The sequence below is a fragment of the Bufo bufo genome, chromosome 1 (genome assembly GCF_905171765.1).
Source record: "Bufo bufo chromosome 1, aBufBuf1.1, whole genome shotgun sequence".
Taxonomy (NCBI): Eukaryota; Metazoa; Chordata; class Amphibia; order Anura; family Bufonidae; genus Bufo; species Bufo bufo.
Window position 1 is genome coordinate 235,425,455 of NC_053389.1, and position 13,780 is coordinate 235,439,234.

The window sequence follows — 13,780 nt, forward strand, 5'->3', positions numbered from 1 at the left end:
CTCAGTGGTCTCCATTTGTCCAACATACAGTACTGCAGTATTAACCATTTGTATTTCTGTTTTAGTTCTGGCACGAGGGTCAAATATCGAGAATATCACCAATTTAATCAAGGAAACGCTGATGATACATTTTAGCCGATCTGTGGAACTGGAGGTGAGTGTAATTAAATATGATGGAGCTGTTCAACCCCATGGCTAGAGAGCAGAATAGAGGCAGCAGAGATGTGGACAACAAAGAGTTTTAGTTGTTCTCCTATAGTTAGGGGGGCATATAGCTTGTTACATGCCTGGTGTAAAGCTGAATTACAAATAACCAGGGCAAGCTTCGAGAAAATTTTTTATGTTGGGACGTTACAGCTTTGATGCAGCTGAATAGTGAGTGCAGCTCCACATTGTCTTACAGGAAGTAACTCAGGATCCGTACTGGATAAGTAATGTATGTACACAGTGACTCCACCAGCAGAATAGTGACTACAGCTCAGGAGTATAATATAGGATGTAACTCAGGATCCGTACTGGACAAGTAATGTATGTACACAGTGACTCCACTAGCAAAATAGTGAGTACAGCTCTGGAGTATTCCATAGAATGTAACTCAGGAACAGTACAAGATAAGTAATGTATGTACACAGTGACTCCACCAGCAGAATAGTGAGCGCAGCTCTGGAGTATAATATAGAATGCAACTCAGGATCAGTACAGGATAAGTATTGTATGTACACAGTGACTCCACCAGCAGAATAGTGAGTGCAGATCTGAAGTATTCTATAGAATGTAACTCAGGAACAGTACAAGATAAGTAATGTATGTAGACAGTGACTCCACCAGCAGAATAGTGAGTGCAGCTCAGGAGTATAATACAGGATGTAACTCAGGATCAGTACAGGATAAGTAATGTATGTACAAAGTGACTCCACCAGCAGAATAGTGAGTGCAGCTCTCGAGTATAATATAGAATGTAACTTGGGATCAGTACAGGATAAGTAATGTATGTACACAGTGACTCCACCAGCAGAATAGCGAGTGCAGCTCTGGAGTATAATATAGAATGTAACTTAGGATCAGTACAGGATAAGTAATGTATGTACAAAATGACTCCAGAAATCTCTAAAAACAATCTTATATATTGATACCGTATCCAAGTCTAATAAAAATTCACTGCCTGTGTGGATACTAAAACCAATAACCAAAAAAATCTTTATTTGTGATATATGTTCAAATCTTCACATGGGCAATGATACCCTTTGTATCCCAGGCTCTAGTAACTGGAATGCTGGAACCCTTTATATTGTGTGTCAGAAGGACTGCAGAGTCCTTGCATCCAACCTGACTGGGTATCCTCCAGCATCCAGTGGTCTAGATAATTATAGATCTTATTAGGACTATTCTCTGGTGCCTAAATAAGTATTGATATAAATGTCGCTAGATCTTTTGCATCTAATTCACTTGACTCGTTTCTCCAGCCACCGCTGGATCATCAGGAGTACAAGACATACTCACGACCAATTTCTGTTTGTATAGAATCAACTAACTGTGTCCGGTGATGTTCATATGTTGTAACCATCTCCTGGACACATTGAATCAAATTAAGGGAGCATTCACACGACAGTGTTGGTTTTGCGGTCCGCAAATCACGGATCCGTGTGTTCCGTATGTCTTCAGTTATCTTTCCGTCTCCGTTCCGTAAGTCCGAATAATATGGACTTCCGTGTGTCATCAGATTTTCACGGTCCGCAAAAAACTGAAATGGGACTGAAATGGGGTTTCCTAGAATGTTTTCAGTCCAGGGGTCCGCAAAAAACGGATGACATACGGATGCATTTCCGTGTGCTATCCGTTTTTTACGGACCCAATGACTTTCTATGGGGCCACGGACCGCAATTTGCGGCCAAGTATAGGACATGTTCTAAAATAAAAGCAACGGACACACGGAACGGACAGCACACGGATGACAATGAAAGGCATTCCGCAATTTTTGTGGACCCATAGAAATGAATGGGTCCATGCATTGTCCGTAAAAACGGACACGGAAGAAAAACGCGGTCGTGTGAATGCTCCCTAAGAGCGTTACAAAAGCACCTAACAAGGGAAATGTGGCCCCCTCTGGTGGTGTGTGGTCACAAAAGCTCTGCTAACATGAGCCTCAAATGTGGCCCCCTCTGGTGGTGTGAGGTCACAATAGCTCTGCTAACATAAGCCTCAAATGTGGCCCCCTCTGGTGGTGTGAGGTTACGATAGCTCTGCTGACATGAGCCTATACGAGATAAGCGTGGTCCCTTCTGATGTTGAGAGGCCGCGCGTAGTATCGCGTTCTTTACACGTGGAGCAGGAGCGCAAACACTACTGATACTGAGTGGTCGCGCGCCTGGCACTAGTATGGCCATGACGCACGCGCTCACACGTGATGTTTAAGAAGCCTATACCCCACCCATTGTGAAAGAGCAGCCCAATCCCATTACAGACCTGGTCGGGAGACTCTGAACTAAGGTTTGTAACCCGTTCCCTGCCGGTCTGCAGCCTGTTGGATGGATGCTGCGTAGATATAAAATAACGGGCGGGGGGGTTAGGGTTATCATTATTTCTGATAGGGACAAGGCATTTGGATTGATTTTGAGATACTAGATAATTTTTTATGTTTGATAACTCAAATAATACCTAATTAGTCATGTGGATATAGATGTAGATAATGTAAATACCACAGACATTATTGTCCAACTATTGGAATTTATGTCACTGAATACATCCCCAGAAGGGATTCACATATTTTATGCACATTATTGTTGAGATAGACAATCCAGGGTGGAGAAGATTGTAATTGTCTTATGTGTTTAGCCACTGGGGTATCATTGTCATTCCTAACATCACCCAGATGTACCCCAATGCGCCTCCTGAATTCTCGGGTGGTCTTACCCACATACTGGATTCCACACATACATGTGATAACATAAACCAGTCCGGAGGTTTTACAATTAATAAATGATCGAATATCAAATATTTTGCCCGTATTTGTACACGTAAATTGTCTGCCTTGCAAGATGAAATTACAGGCAATACATGTGCCACATCTGTACGTCCCCACCGGGACATTACTAAGCCAGCTTGGTATCCTCACAGGCAGTACATTTTTTTTTTCAAAGTGACTCCACCAGCAGAATAGTGAGTGCAGCTCTGGAGTATAATACAGGATGTAACGCAGGAACATTACAGAGTAAGTAATGTATGTACACAGTGACTCCACCAGCAGAATTGTGAATGCAGCTCTGGAGTATAATACAGAATGTAACTCAGGAACAGTACAGAGTAAATAATATATGTATACAGTGACTCCACCAGCAGAATAGTGAGTGCAGCTCTGTAATATAATACAGAATGTAACTCAGGAACAGTACAGGATAAGTAATATATGTATACAGTGACTCCACCAGCAGAATAGTGAATGCAGCTCTGGAGTATAATACAGGATGTAACTCGGGATCGGTACAGGATAAGTAATGTATGTACACAGAGATTCCACCAGCAGACTCCACCAGCAGAATAGTGAGTACAGCTCTGGAGTATAATACAGGATGTAACTCAGGATAAGTAATGTATGTACACAGTGACTCCACTAGCAGAAAAGTGAGTGCAGCTCTGGAGTATAATACAGGATGTAACTCAGGATAAGTAATGTATGTACACAGTGACTCCACTAGCAGAATAGTGAGTACAGCTCTGGAGTATAATATAGAATGTAACTCAGGACCAGTGTCCGCAGTGATATGCCCAGTATAATAACACTGTCATTCATGTGGATTGATGGTCTATATATATCCTACATTCCAACGTCATCGCTCCAATGTTGCATGCAGCACAGCAGCTGATTTATTCCCCTTCACGCCTCTATTTACAGTCATCTAATTACTAAGTGTCAGAAGGAATGGCTTCCAGTGATAACCTGTGAACACTCTGTAATGTGACATACCACCAAACTGTATGGGAATATCAGCTGAGAAATGAAGGGAAATCTCAAGACAAATATGACAAGCTGAGGGATTTCTAGAATGTATGAGTGTAGACAGCCTGGACTCCAGACTGATACCTTCTACCTGCACTGATACATTGTAGCAAACTGAGCTGGAGAGTGATTTGTGCTGTTGCCAGAGGATTGGAAATACAATTGTATCCACCTGAGCCAGGCTAGGTTTGGAGGGGTCTTTAGATTTAAGCCATAGGGTTTTCATTCTTTGACAGCAAGCAAAGATCTTGGTGTGGAACTGGAACACAAAGTCAATTAGAAAGTCCCAGAGCCATTGACAATTTTGCATTGTGGTTTCTGCTTGTAATGGTAACCAGGTTGCATAGCTGCATCAGTTGCACAACAGATACCACAGGTGGCAGGTGGACCCCCTTGACTACAGTGGGTTCTATTGGGTTCCGCTGAGGTGTCCATCGTTTTCCGGGAAAGACGGCACAACATGCAGTGCTATTTTTCCCATCACTACACAGATGTGAACGTGTAGCTCATACATAGAATGGCCGGTAGAATCGGGAGCAGACTTTGAGATCTGCACTAGATACTCGAAGAGGTCCTTGCAAACTCTTGAAGAGCGTTTGGGTGTTAAAACTTTGAGATCTCAGTAAGGGATCATGCACATGAACGTATTTTCTTTCCGCTTCCATTACGTTTTTTTTTGCGTTCAATGGGTCCACAAAATCAACGGAAGGTACTCCGTGTTCATTCCGTTTTCCGTATTTCCGTTCCGCAAAAAAGTAGTGCATGTCCTATTATTGTCCGCAAATCACGGTGCGAGGCCCCATTCAAGTCAATGGGTCCGCAAAAAATACGGAACGCACAAGGAACACATCCGTATGTCATCTGTATTTTATCCGTATTTTGCAGATGTAGAAATGCTATGCCCAGCCCATATTGCTCATGTGTATGGTGATTAATAAGTTACTGTTTCCGTTTCCGATCTGCAAAAAACGGATCGTATATGGAAACCATACGGATATGTTTTGTGGAATAACGGAACGGAAGAGGACTTAAATCAGAGAAAAAACCCCCCCCCGATACGGAACAACGGATCCGTGAAAAACGGACCGCAAAACTACAACGGTCGTGTGCATGAGCCCTAAATGTAATGGACTGGTTTGTCTTGAATTTGCTAGGAGGAGGCGGGCATCTCCGACTGCGTCCCGAGGATCTGGTGCCTACTACAGCCAAAAGTCTGTATAGTATCAGCATACGTTCTGTGGACGAGCCTACTCTTCAGCTGCAGTAGAACTACAACTCCTAGCATTCTGACAGCTCATTTCGTTATAGGAAATGATGGGTGAAGGAGCAGTGTCCTTAGATGGTGCAGCAGCAGATGATGACGTGGTTAACGTTCACACTGGGTGCTGTAGTGTTTCCCTCGCTCTTCCTCTTCAGAACACGTGTACGCCTCAGGTCTGATGCCCTCCGTTCTTACAGATCACAGCGATTTTCCTTCATTTCCCGCTGCTTTCCCTCTAAGAATAACCTTAGAAGAGCTCAGATATATTATTTATCAGGAGACAAATATAGAAGCGGTCAGATACATTATAGATAAGCAGCAGATTCTCCGGCATATCCTCAGCTTGGAGACCGCAGCCGTCTATTGGAGGAAGCCTTAAATTCATGGAAAGTGCCAGCCCTCAAAGGCAGCGATGATAGAAACCCTAGCTTAGCAGATCTGGACTGGTCACAGCAGAGGGGGGCTGCAGACTAAAAGCTGCATAGAGGAAGAAGCAGGGTCCCCCAACAGCACACAATATTTCAAGGGAGGAGTGTGCTGATCATTTGGGGAGACACAGACTGACAGTAGTTATGTAGTGGAACGTACAGGGTTCCAGCAGCACAGAGTATTACAGGAGAGGGTGTGCTGATCATTTGGGGAGACACAGACTGACAGTAGTTATGTAGTGGAACGTACAGGGTTCCAGCAGCACAGAGTATTACAGGAGAGGGTGTGCTGATCATTTGGGGAGACACAGACTGACAGTAGTTATGTAGTGGAACGTACAGGGTTCCAGCAGCACAGAGTATTACAGGAGAGGGTGTGCTGATCATTTGGGGAGACCCAGACTGACAGTAGTTATGTAGTGGAACGTACAGGGTTCCAGCAGCACAGAGTATTACAGGAGAGGGTGTGCTGATCATTTGGGGAGCCCCAGACTGACAGTAGTTATGTAGTGGAATGTACAGGGTTCCAGCAGCACAGAGTATTACAGGAGAGGGTGTGCTGATCATTTGGGGAGCCCCAGACTGACAGTAGTTATGTAGTGGAATGTACAGGGTTCCAGCAGCACAGAGTATTACAGGAGAACAAGAGAGGGTGTGCTGATCTCGGAGGTCATAGATGGAGAATTACATAGTGTAAGAAGCAGAATACCAGCAGCACAGAGTATGACAGGAAAAACGTGTTGCGATCTTGAAGCACATCACAGACAGAGTTACACAGTTTAAGGCCTCATGCACACGACCGTAGTTCTGGTCCGCATCCGAGCCGCAGTTTTTGCGGCTCGGATGCGGACCCATTCACCTCAATGGGGCCGCAAAAGATGCGGACAGCACTCCGTGTGCTGTCCGCATCCGTTGCTCCGTTCCGTAGCCCCGCAAAAAAAATATAACCTGTCCTATTCTTGTCCGTTTTGCGGACAAGAATAGGCATTTCTACAATGGGCCGCCCGTTCCGTTCCGCAAATTGCAGACCACAAAAAAACTGAACGGCCGTGTGCATGAGGCCTAAGGAGCAGGGTTTCAGCAGCACAGAGTGTTTCAGGAAAGGAGTTTGCCAATCTTTTGTGAAGTCACTGCTGCTGGAGACTCTTCCACTATGTAAATCTTTTTTTTTTTTTTTTGTCCCTCCCTCCACCCCCCCTTTTCTTTCCGCGGAGCTGCCGTGTCTACATTGATTGTTAATTCATTATTATTTCTGTTCCATATCTACATCAACTATCATTGTTTTCAGTTACCCCAGATCCGCTGCCAGGTTACCTTTTTCCGAGCTGTTTGGGCTAATATGTGTTCATACTGCCTAACCCTGTTCATCCACTCCATCCACTCCCAAAAACTGGGGTATTTCATTGTGCCCCAATGTTTAACAATTATTATTTTGGCTAGTGCTGTGCCCCGTAACCAGAGTGTCTGCTCGGTTTTATTTTGATCTGTCTCTGGGAAAATCCCCAGAATAGCATAATCAATGCATGCCTGGTACTTCATCGGGGAACAGTCCTGCAGTTTCCGAAATATTTTGATCCAGTATTGATTTATCCCTGGGCATTCCCACAGCAGGTGTTTATAATCTCCTCTGTCTTTGTTACATTTATAGCAGTTCTGTTTCCTATCTTTATAAATGGTATGGAGTCGATCTTTTAATATTTCTATAAACAATATTCCAAAAAATGGGTTCCCCCTTCTGTAAATCTCTTTCCCATTTATCCTCACCTCTAAAAGTGATAGTTTTTGTGTATTCATATTTTAACTTAACATAAATGTGCGATATAGACGTGTTGAATGTCATGTCGTGGCAATCATCTAAAAAAGTGTTTTTTACTATCTTCAAATAGTTCTTATTATCCGTGTGGTGTATAGCGTGACGTAATTGTTCATATCTAAATTTATCCATAAATCCTAGTTTAGTGTCTAGTAGTATTTCATTTTCCACTATGTAAATCTTAGTATGTGATCGTCCTCAAGATCTGCACACTCCTCTCCTGAAATACTTTCTGCTGCTGAGAAGATTATGCTCCTTCCACTGTATAACTTTTAGTTTGTAGCTTACCAAAAGATCAGCTGCTCCTGAAATACTCTGTGCTGCTGGGAACTTTCTGCTATGTACATTTCAGAGTATTTCAGTAGAGGAGCAGCAGAACTTTTGGAAAGCCACAGACTGACAGTTATGAAATGGAAGGAGCAGTGTCCCCGTTGCAGCACAGAGTATTTAAGGAGTGGAGTGGGCTGACCTTGTGGGAGTTGACAGAAGGAGTGATACATTGTGGAATGAGCAGCGTGCCCAGCAGCACAGAGTGTGTCAGAGGAGAAGAGGGCTGATCCTGTGGTAGTTCATAGACTGAGAGTTACAGAAAGAGCCGTAAACCCAGCAGCACAGAGTGTGTCAGGAAGGAGCAGTATCTCCAGCAGCACAAAGTATGTCAGGAGAGAGGTGTGCTGGTCTTGTATGGGGCAGTGACAGAAATGAAATGTGTAATAATTCGCCCAGCTTGTTACTGATTGTTGCGTGACGCTTGAGTCTGTTTTCTTTCCGGTCCCGTGGGCCCTTTGCTGTTACTGTTGTACTCGGTGCCCTGATGTCCACCGGTAGCAACAGTTTCTCAGAGGGACGGGTAATATAAATGCAGCTACACAATTAACGCTGTGAAAACTTGCAAGCTCCAGAGAGTGACTGTGCTGACAGAGGCTTCCATGTGTTATCTCCAATAATAAAACATCTGCTGATAATCTAATGAGACGCATCATATACTATGCGGTTGTCATTGCTGCATGTACTGACACCTGCTGGTGGCTGGTGGTACTACAGTGAATTTCAAGGTGCACCCCTCAGTAATGATATGTACCATTCTCTCACTCACAGGTCTATTCAGTGTCCGACCGTTACTCGTTCATGGTGACGTCTGGTCCTGTCATTTACACAGCGATCGCAGTTGGTCATGTCTTGAGCAGGAGCAATCTTGTTATTGGAAGATTTCCTCCCATTCTTTCCCTGCAGACTGCATTTATGGGATTGGATCTGAGGTTCCACGTTCAAACAGGTGAGGTCTTTGTGAGCAATAATGAGCTGAACTGCAACTGGCCAGGTGTGGCGAAACTACAACTCCCAGCATGGTCTGTTACCTATACTTTTGGCAGACATTCCTAGTAGATCTATAAGCTGCATGATGTTGACAAGTAGTTCTGAAGTGCATATTATGGCAAGTTTTATTTTATACGCGTTTTACGGTTTACTTGTCGGACGTTTATATCCATCTTTCCACGTGCAGTGCTGCAGTTTGTGCCGCAGTTGGTGGACATCAGACTTTGCACGTTCAGTGAACAGATACAGAAGGGGTTAACACTGGCGTTGTACGAAGTTAGGAGACTGCGCCAAGAAAGCGAGAATTTCACCATCCAGGTAAAGTTCTTTTTATACTGTCTCTACAAAGTTACATTTATCTATAAATACTAGAGACCGTGCCTCCAGGCCATTGACCGCGCCTCCAGGCCATTGACCGCGCCTCCAGGCCATTGACCGCGCCTCCAGGCCATTGACCGCGCCTCCAACCCAGTGACCACGCCTCCAACCCAGTGACCACGCCTCCAACCCAGTGACCACGCCTCCAACCCAGTGACCACGCCTCCAACCCAGTGACCACGGTCCCAGCACAGTAGGGCTGGGTTCACATCTGCGCTTTTAATTCCAGCAGTGTGTTCCAGCAGAGGAACAGACTGCCGGAATTCACTGTATCCGGCGTAAATGATGGCTTTTGGACGGAGTAAAAATACAACTCAGCATTTTTTGTCTGCCCAAAAGCCGGCAAGTGGCCGGATCCCATTACAGTGAATGGATATCCAACGGTGCATGGTGGTGTCCAGCTATGCCAGATACAGTAAACTCCGGCAGTCTGTTCCTCCACTGAAACAGATTGCCGGAGTTAACAGCACAGATGATAGTACTATGTGATGATTGGGAAGGGGTGCTGCAATGGGAGGAACATCTAACTGGTTACAATGGGCTATATAAATCAGTGATCTATAAAATGCTATAAAGTTTCTGTAGAATTTTGCTTCTGCAAAATGTGTGTCAGGGTACTTTCACACTTGCGTTAGAGGATTCCGGCAGGCAGTTCCGTCGCCGGAACTGCCTCCTGGATCCGGAAATCCATATTCAAACGGATAGCATTTGTTTCTGGGTCCGGATGCGGATCCGTCTGACAAATGCATTGAAATACCGGATCCGTCTCTCTGGTGTCATCCAGAAAAACGGATCCGGTATTTTATTTTTTTCACAGATTTAAAGAGACGGGAAACCAGATCCGGTGTACCGAATCCGGCATTACTACATTTCAATGGAATCCGGCATTCCAGCAAGTGTTCCGAAATTTTGGCCTTGAGAAAATGCCGAAGCATGCTGCAGTATTTTCTCCGGCCAAATACCGTAAGAGGGACTGAACTGAAGACATCCTGATACATACTGAACGGATTGCTTTCCATTCAGAATGCATTAGGATAAAACTGAAGCGTTTTTTTCGGTATTGAGCCCCTGTGACGGAACTCAATACCGGAAAACTTTAACACTAGTGTGAAAGTACCCTAAGTCCTTCACCTAGCTGCTGGTGCTGCTGATGTATATCTGTCAGTGCCCTGCTCCTGATCTCCATCTGCCTTCTGTTAGGGTAAGAGATAGCAGCAGGGAAGTGGAAGAAGTTATCCATGGCAGATGGGGGGAGTCCAAGTAGGGCAGCTCACCTAGGCTGTAGGTAGGGAGGAAAGCACATACAAGGCTGTTTGCAGAGGGAAGACAGCAGCATTCTGGACACACAAATCCAGCGTGTATTACTGAGGGGAAGACCTACATGTGAGAAGTCTACAACTAGAAGCAAATAAATATCAATGATTGAATTTAGATTGCATTATGACACTTTTATTTGTTTAATCAAGTTAACCACAGGCCTCTTTCACACTTGCGTTGTTGGGATCCGGCATGCACTTCCGTTGCCGGAGGTGCCTGCCGGATCCGTAACAACGCAAGTGTACTGAAAGCATTTGAAGACGGAACCGTCTTCCAAATGCTTTCAGTGTTACTATGGCACCCAGGACGCTATTAAAGTCCTGGCTGCCATAGTAGGAGCGGAGAGCGGGGGAGAGGTATACTTACAGTCCGTGCGGCTCCCCGGGCGCTCCAGAATGACGTCAGAGCGCCCCATGCGCATGGATGACGTGATCCATGTGATCACGTGATCCATGCGCTTGGGGCGCCCTGACGTCACTCTGGAGCGCCCGGGGACCCGCACGGACGGTAAGTACACTGCTCCCCGCTCCCCACTACACTTTACCATGGCTGCCAGGACTTTAGCGTCCCGGCAGCCATGGTAACTATTCAGAAAAAGCTAAATGTCGGATGCGGCAATGCGCCGAAACGACGTTTAGCTTAAGGCCGGATCCGGATCAATGCCTTTCAATGGGCATTAATTCCGGATCCGGCCTTGCGGCAAGTCTTCAGGATTTTTGGCCGGAGCAAAAAGCGCAGCATGCTGCGGTATTTTCTCCGGCCAAAAAACGTTCCGTACCGGAACTGAAGACATCCTGATGCATCCTGAACGGATTACTCTCCATTCAGAATGCATTAGGATAATCCTGATCAGTATTCTTCCGGCATAGAGTCCCGACGACGGAACTCTATGCCGGAAGACAATAACGCAAGTGTGAAAGAGCCTAACATATGCAAAAATCATTTTTCCCATTTCAAAGATGTCCATAGGCTTTAAGCTGCTGTTGGCTGATTTTGTGCTGTGCTGTATTACTACTGATGAGCTCCATTGTCTATTGAACTTTTAGGTAGTTGTTTTATGAGATATAGGATATATAACCGCGGCACTCGATTTTGATAATCAGATATATTTATTAGATACTCCATCCAAATATAGACATAAGTTAAGGCCAACCTTTCGGTCTCATCCCGAGACCTTGATCACGGCCTGAAATAATACAATATTTGTAATATATATATCAGTATAATTGTGAAAATTTATATCATATACTGGATATCATAAGAAGAAAATCAATGTTAACATATATATAAATAAATCCATATAATATATAGCGATGAAATCATGCCAGAAAATTGTAGAAGAAGAGATCATATATGGTGCGACAAATATATATATATACACACACACAACAATATGTACAAACTATGCAGTTTAGAATGAACACCATAGGAATATAATGCAAAAAATGCAAAAACTGCAAAAAAATGCAAAGAAAGAAGAACGTAGGATGCAGAGTAGCGTAGCGGTCAGAAGAATCCTATTTTGTAGAACAGAGCCTGAAAAAAGAATTTATGTTTTGTATTTTATATAACTATAAGTATTGTTATAAGTTAGTCTTAGGGAAATGCTGTTTCTAGTTATAGTGGCATAGATGTATTAATATTCACATGGTCTATGGTAGGAATGTAATATATATGGTAAAGGCCTGTTAGTTATCAGGTAATACCTAATCACACATTGCCCCTAGGTGCCAGCAAGTTCGTCCATTGAACCAAAAAAGGGGGGGGGGAAGAAGGGGGGAAAAATGGTTGTTGGTCATATGAATATGAATTGAGCACAACCAACAACCATTTCTCCCCCCTTCTTCCCCCCCCCCCTTTTTTTGGTTCAATGGACGAACTTGCTGGCACCTAGGGGCAATGTGTGATTAGGTATTACCTGATAACTAACAGGCCTTTACCATATATATTACATTCCTACCATAGACCATGTGAATATTAATACATCTATGCCACTATAACTAGAAACAGCATTTCCCTAAGACTAACTTATAACAATACTTATAGTTATATAAAATACAAAACATAAATTCTTTTTTCAGGCTCTGTTCTACAAAATAGGATTCTTCTGACCGCTACACTACTCTGCATCCTACGTTCTTCTTTCTTTGCATTTTTTTGCAATTTTTGCATTTTTTGCATTATATTCCTATGGTGTTCATTCTAAACTGCATAGTTTGTACATATTGTTGTGTGTATATATATATATATATATATATATATATATTTGTCGCACCATATATGATCTCTTCTTCTACAATTTTCTGGCATGATTTCATCGCTATATATTATATGGATTTATTTATATATATGTTAACATTAATTTTCTTCTTCTTATATCTAGTATATGATATAAATTTTCACAATTATACTGATATATATATTACAAATATTGTATTATTTCAGGCCGTGATCAAGGTCTCGGGATGAGACCGAAAGGTTGGCCTTAACTTATGTCTATATTTGGATGGAGTATCTAATAAATATATCTGATTATCAAAATCGAGTGCCGCGGTTATATATCCTATAACTTGATTGCTATTACCGCTGAGCACCGGAACTCAACCACGGAGTGCCGTCCAAACAACCTCAAAAGTTGTTTTATGAGAGGCTCAGGTTTCTTTTCAGCCCTGTATCATATGCTTTACACTGCAGCTCTGTTTGTTGAGAGTGGCTGTTGAATGTAAGCATGACCTTATTAGGAAGTCAGTGCATGGCTAGCTTCTAGACTGAGAGGTGGAGCTTCAACAAGTAGGAGGAGCCTGGAGATCATCAGCTTCTAATCGGAGGGGAGTGTGTTGTTCCTGTGCTGACTTCAGTGGGGTGTTGGACCCGCTCATCAGATAGTGATGGCCTATCCTGAGTGTTAGGCCATCACTTGTAAAACATTGGACAAGTCCTTGAAACCCTACAATGTGTGTATTTTGCTTCTTCAGATTTGTTCACATTTTTGCTTTTCTTGCAGATAGTGAACATTAGTTCCAGTTCTCCACAACTGGGATATTGGAAGGCCCCGGTCACTGTCTCTTATGCTGTCAGAGAACGTAGTGGCTTCTTGAACGGTTCTGATGTCAGCGATCAGCTGCGGAACCTGAGTCTGGTGGAGTTCAGCTTCTTCTTGGGGTTCCCAGTAAAGCAAATTGCAGAACGTGAGTATCGATCATTTCTACACCGGGTGCAGGAACTGATTGTGCACCAACTAGAGAGCATGGAAGTAAGGGGAGGGGACATTT

The 13,780-nt window shown here is 43.7% G+C and overlaps 1 protein-coding gene across 2 annotated transcripts in view; it reads left to right on the forward strand.

Annotated features, from left to right (window-relative positions):
* Positions 1-13,780, forward strand: part of KIAA1549 (KIAA1549 ortholog) — a 107,310-nt gene that overhangs the window by 74,118 nt on the left and 19,412 nt on the right. For both annotated transcript variants that reach the window (XM_040437335.1, XM_040437342.1), the window contains exons 3-6: positions 66-154; positions 8,595-8,772; positions 9,001-9,131; positions 13,513-13,696. In XM_040437335.1, coding sequence (XP_040293269.1) covers positions 66-154; positions 8,595-8,772; positions 9,001-9,131; positions 13,513-13,696 — 582 coding nt within the window. The remainder of the gene's footprint in view (positions 1-65; positions 155-8,594; positions 8,773-9,000; positions 9,132-13,512; positions 13,697-13,780) is intronic.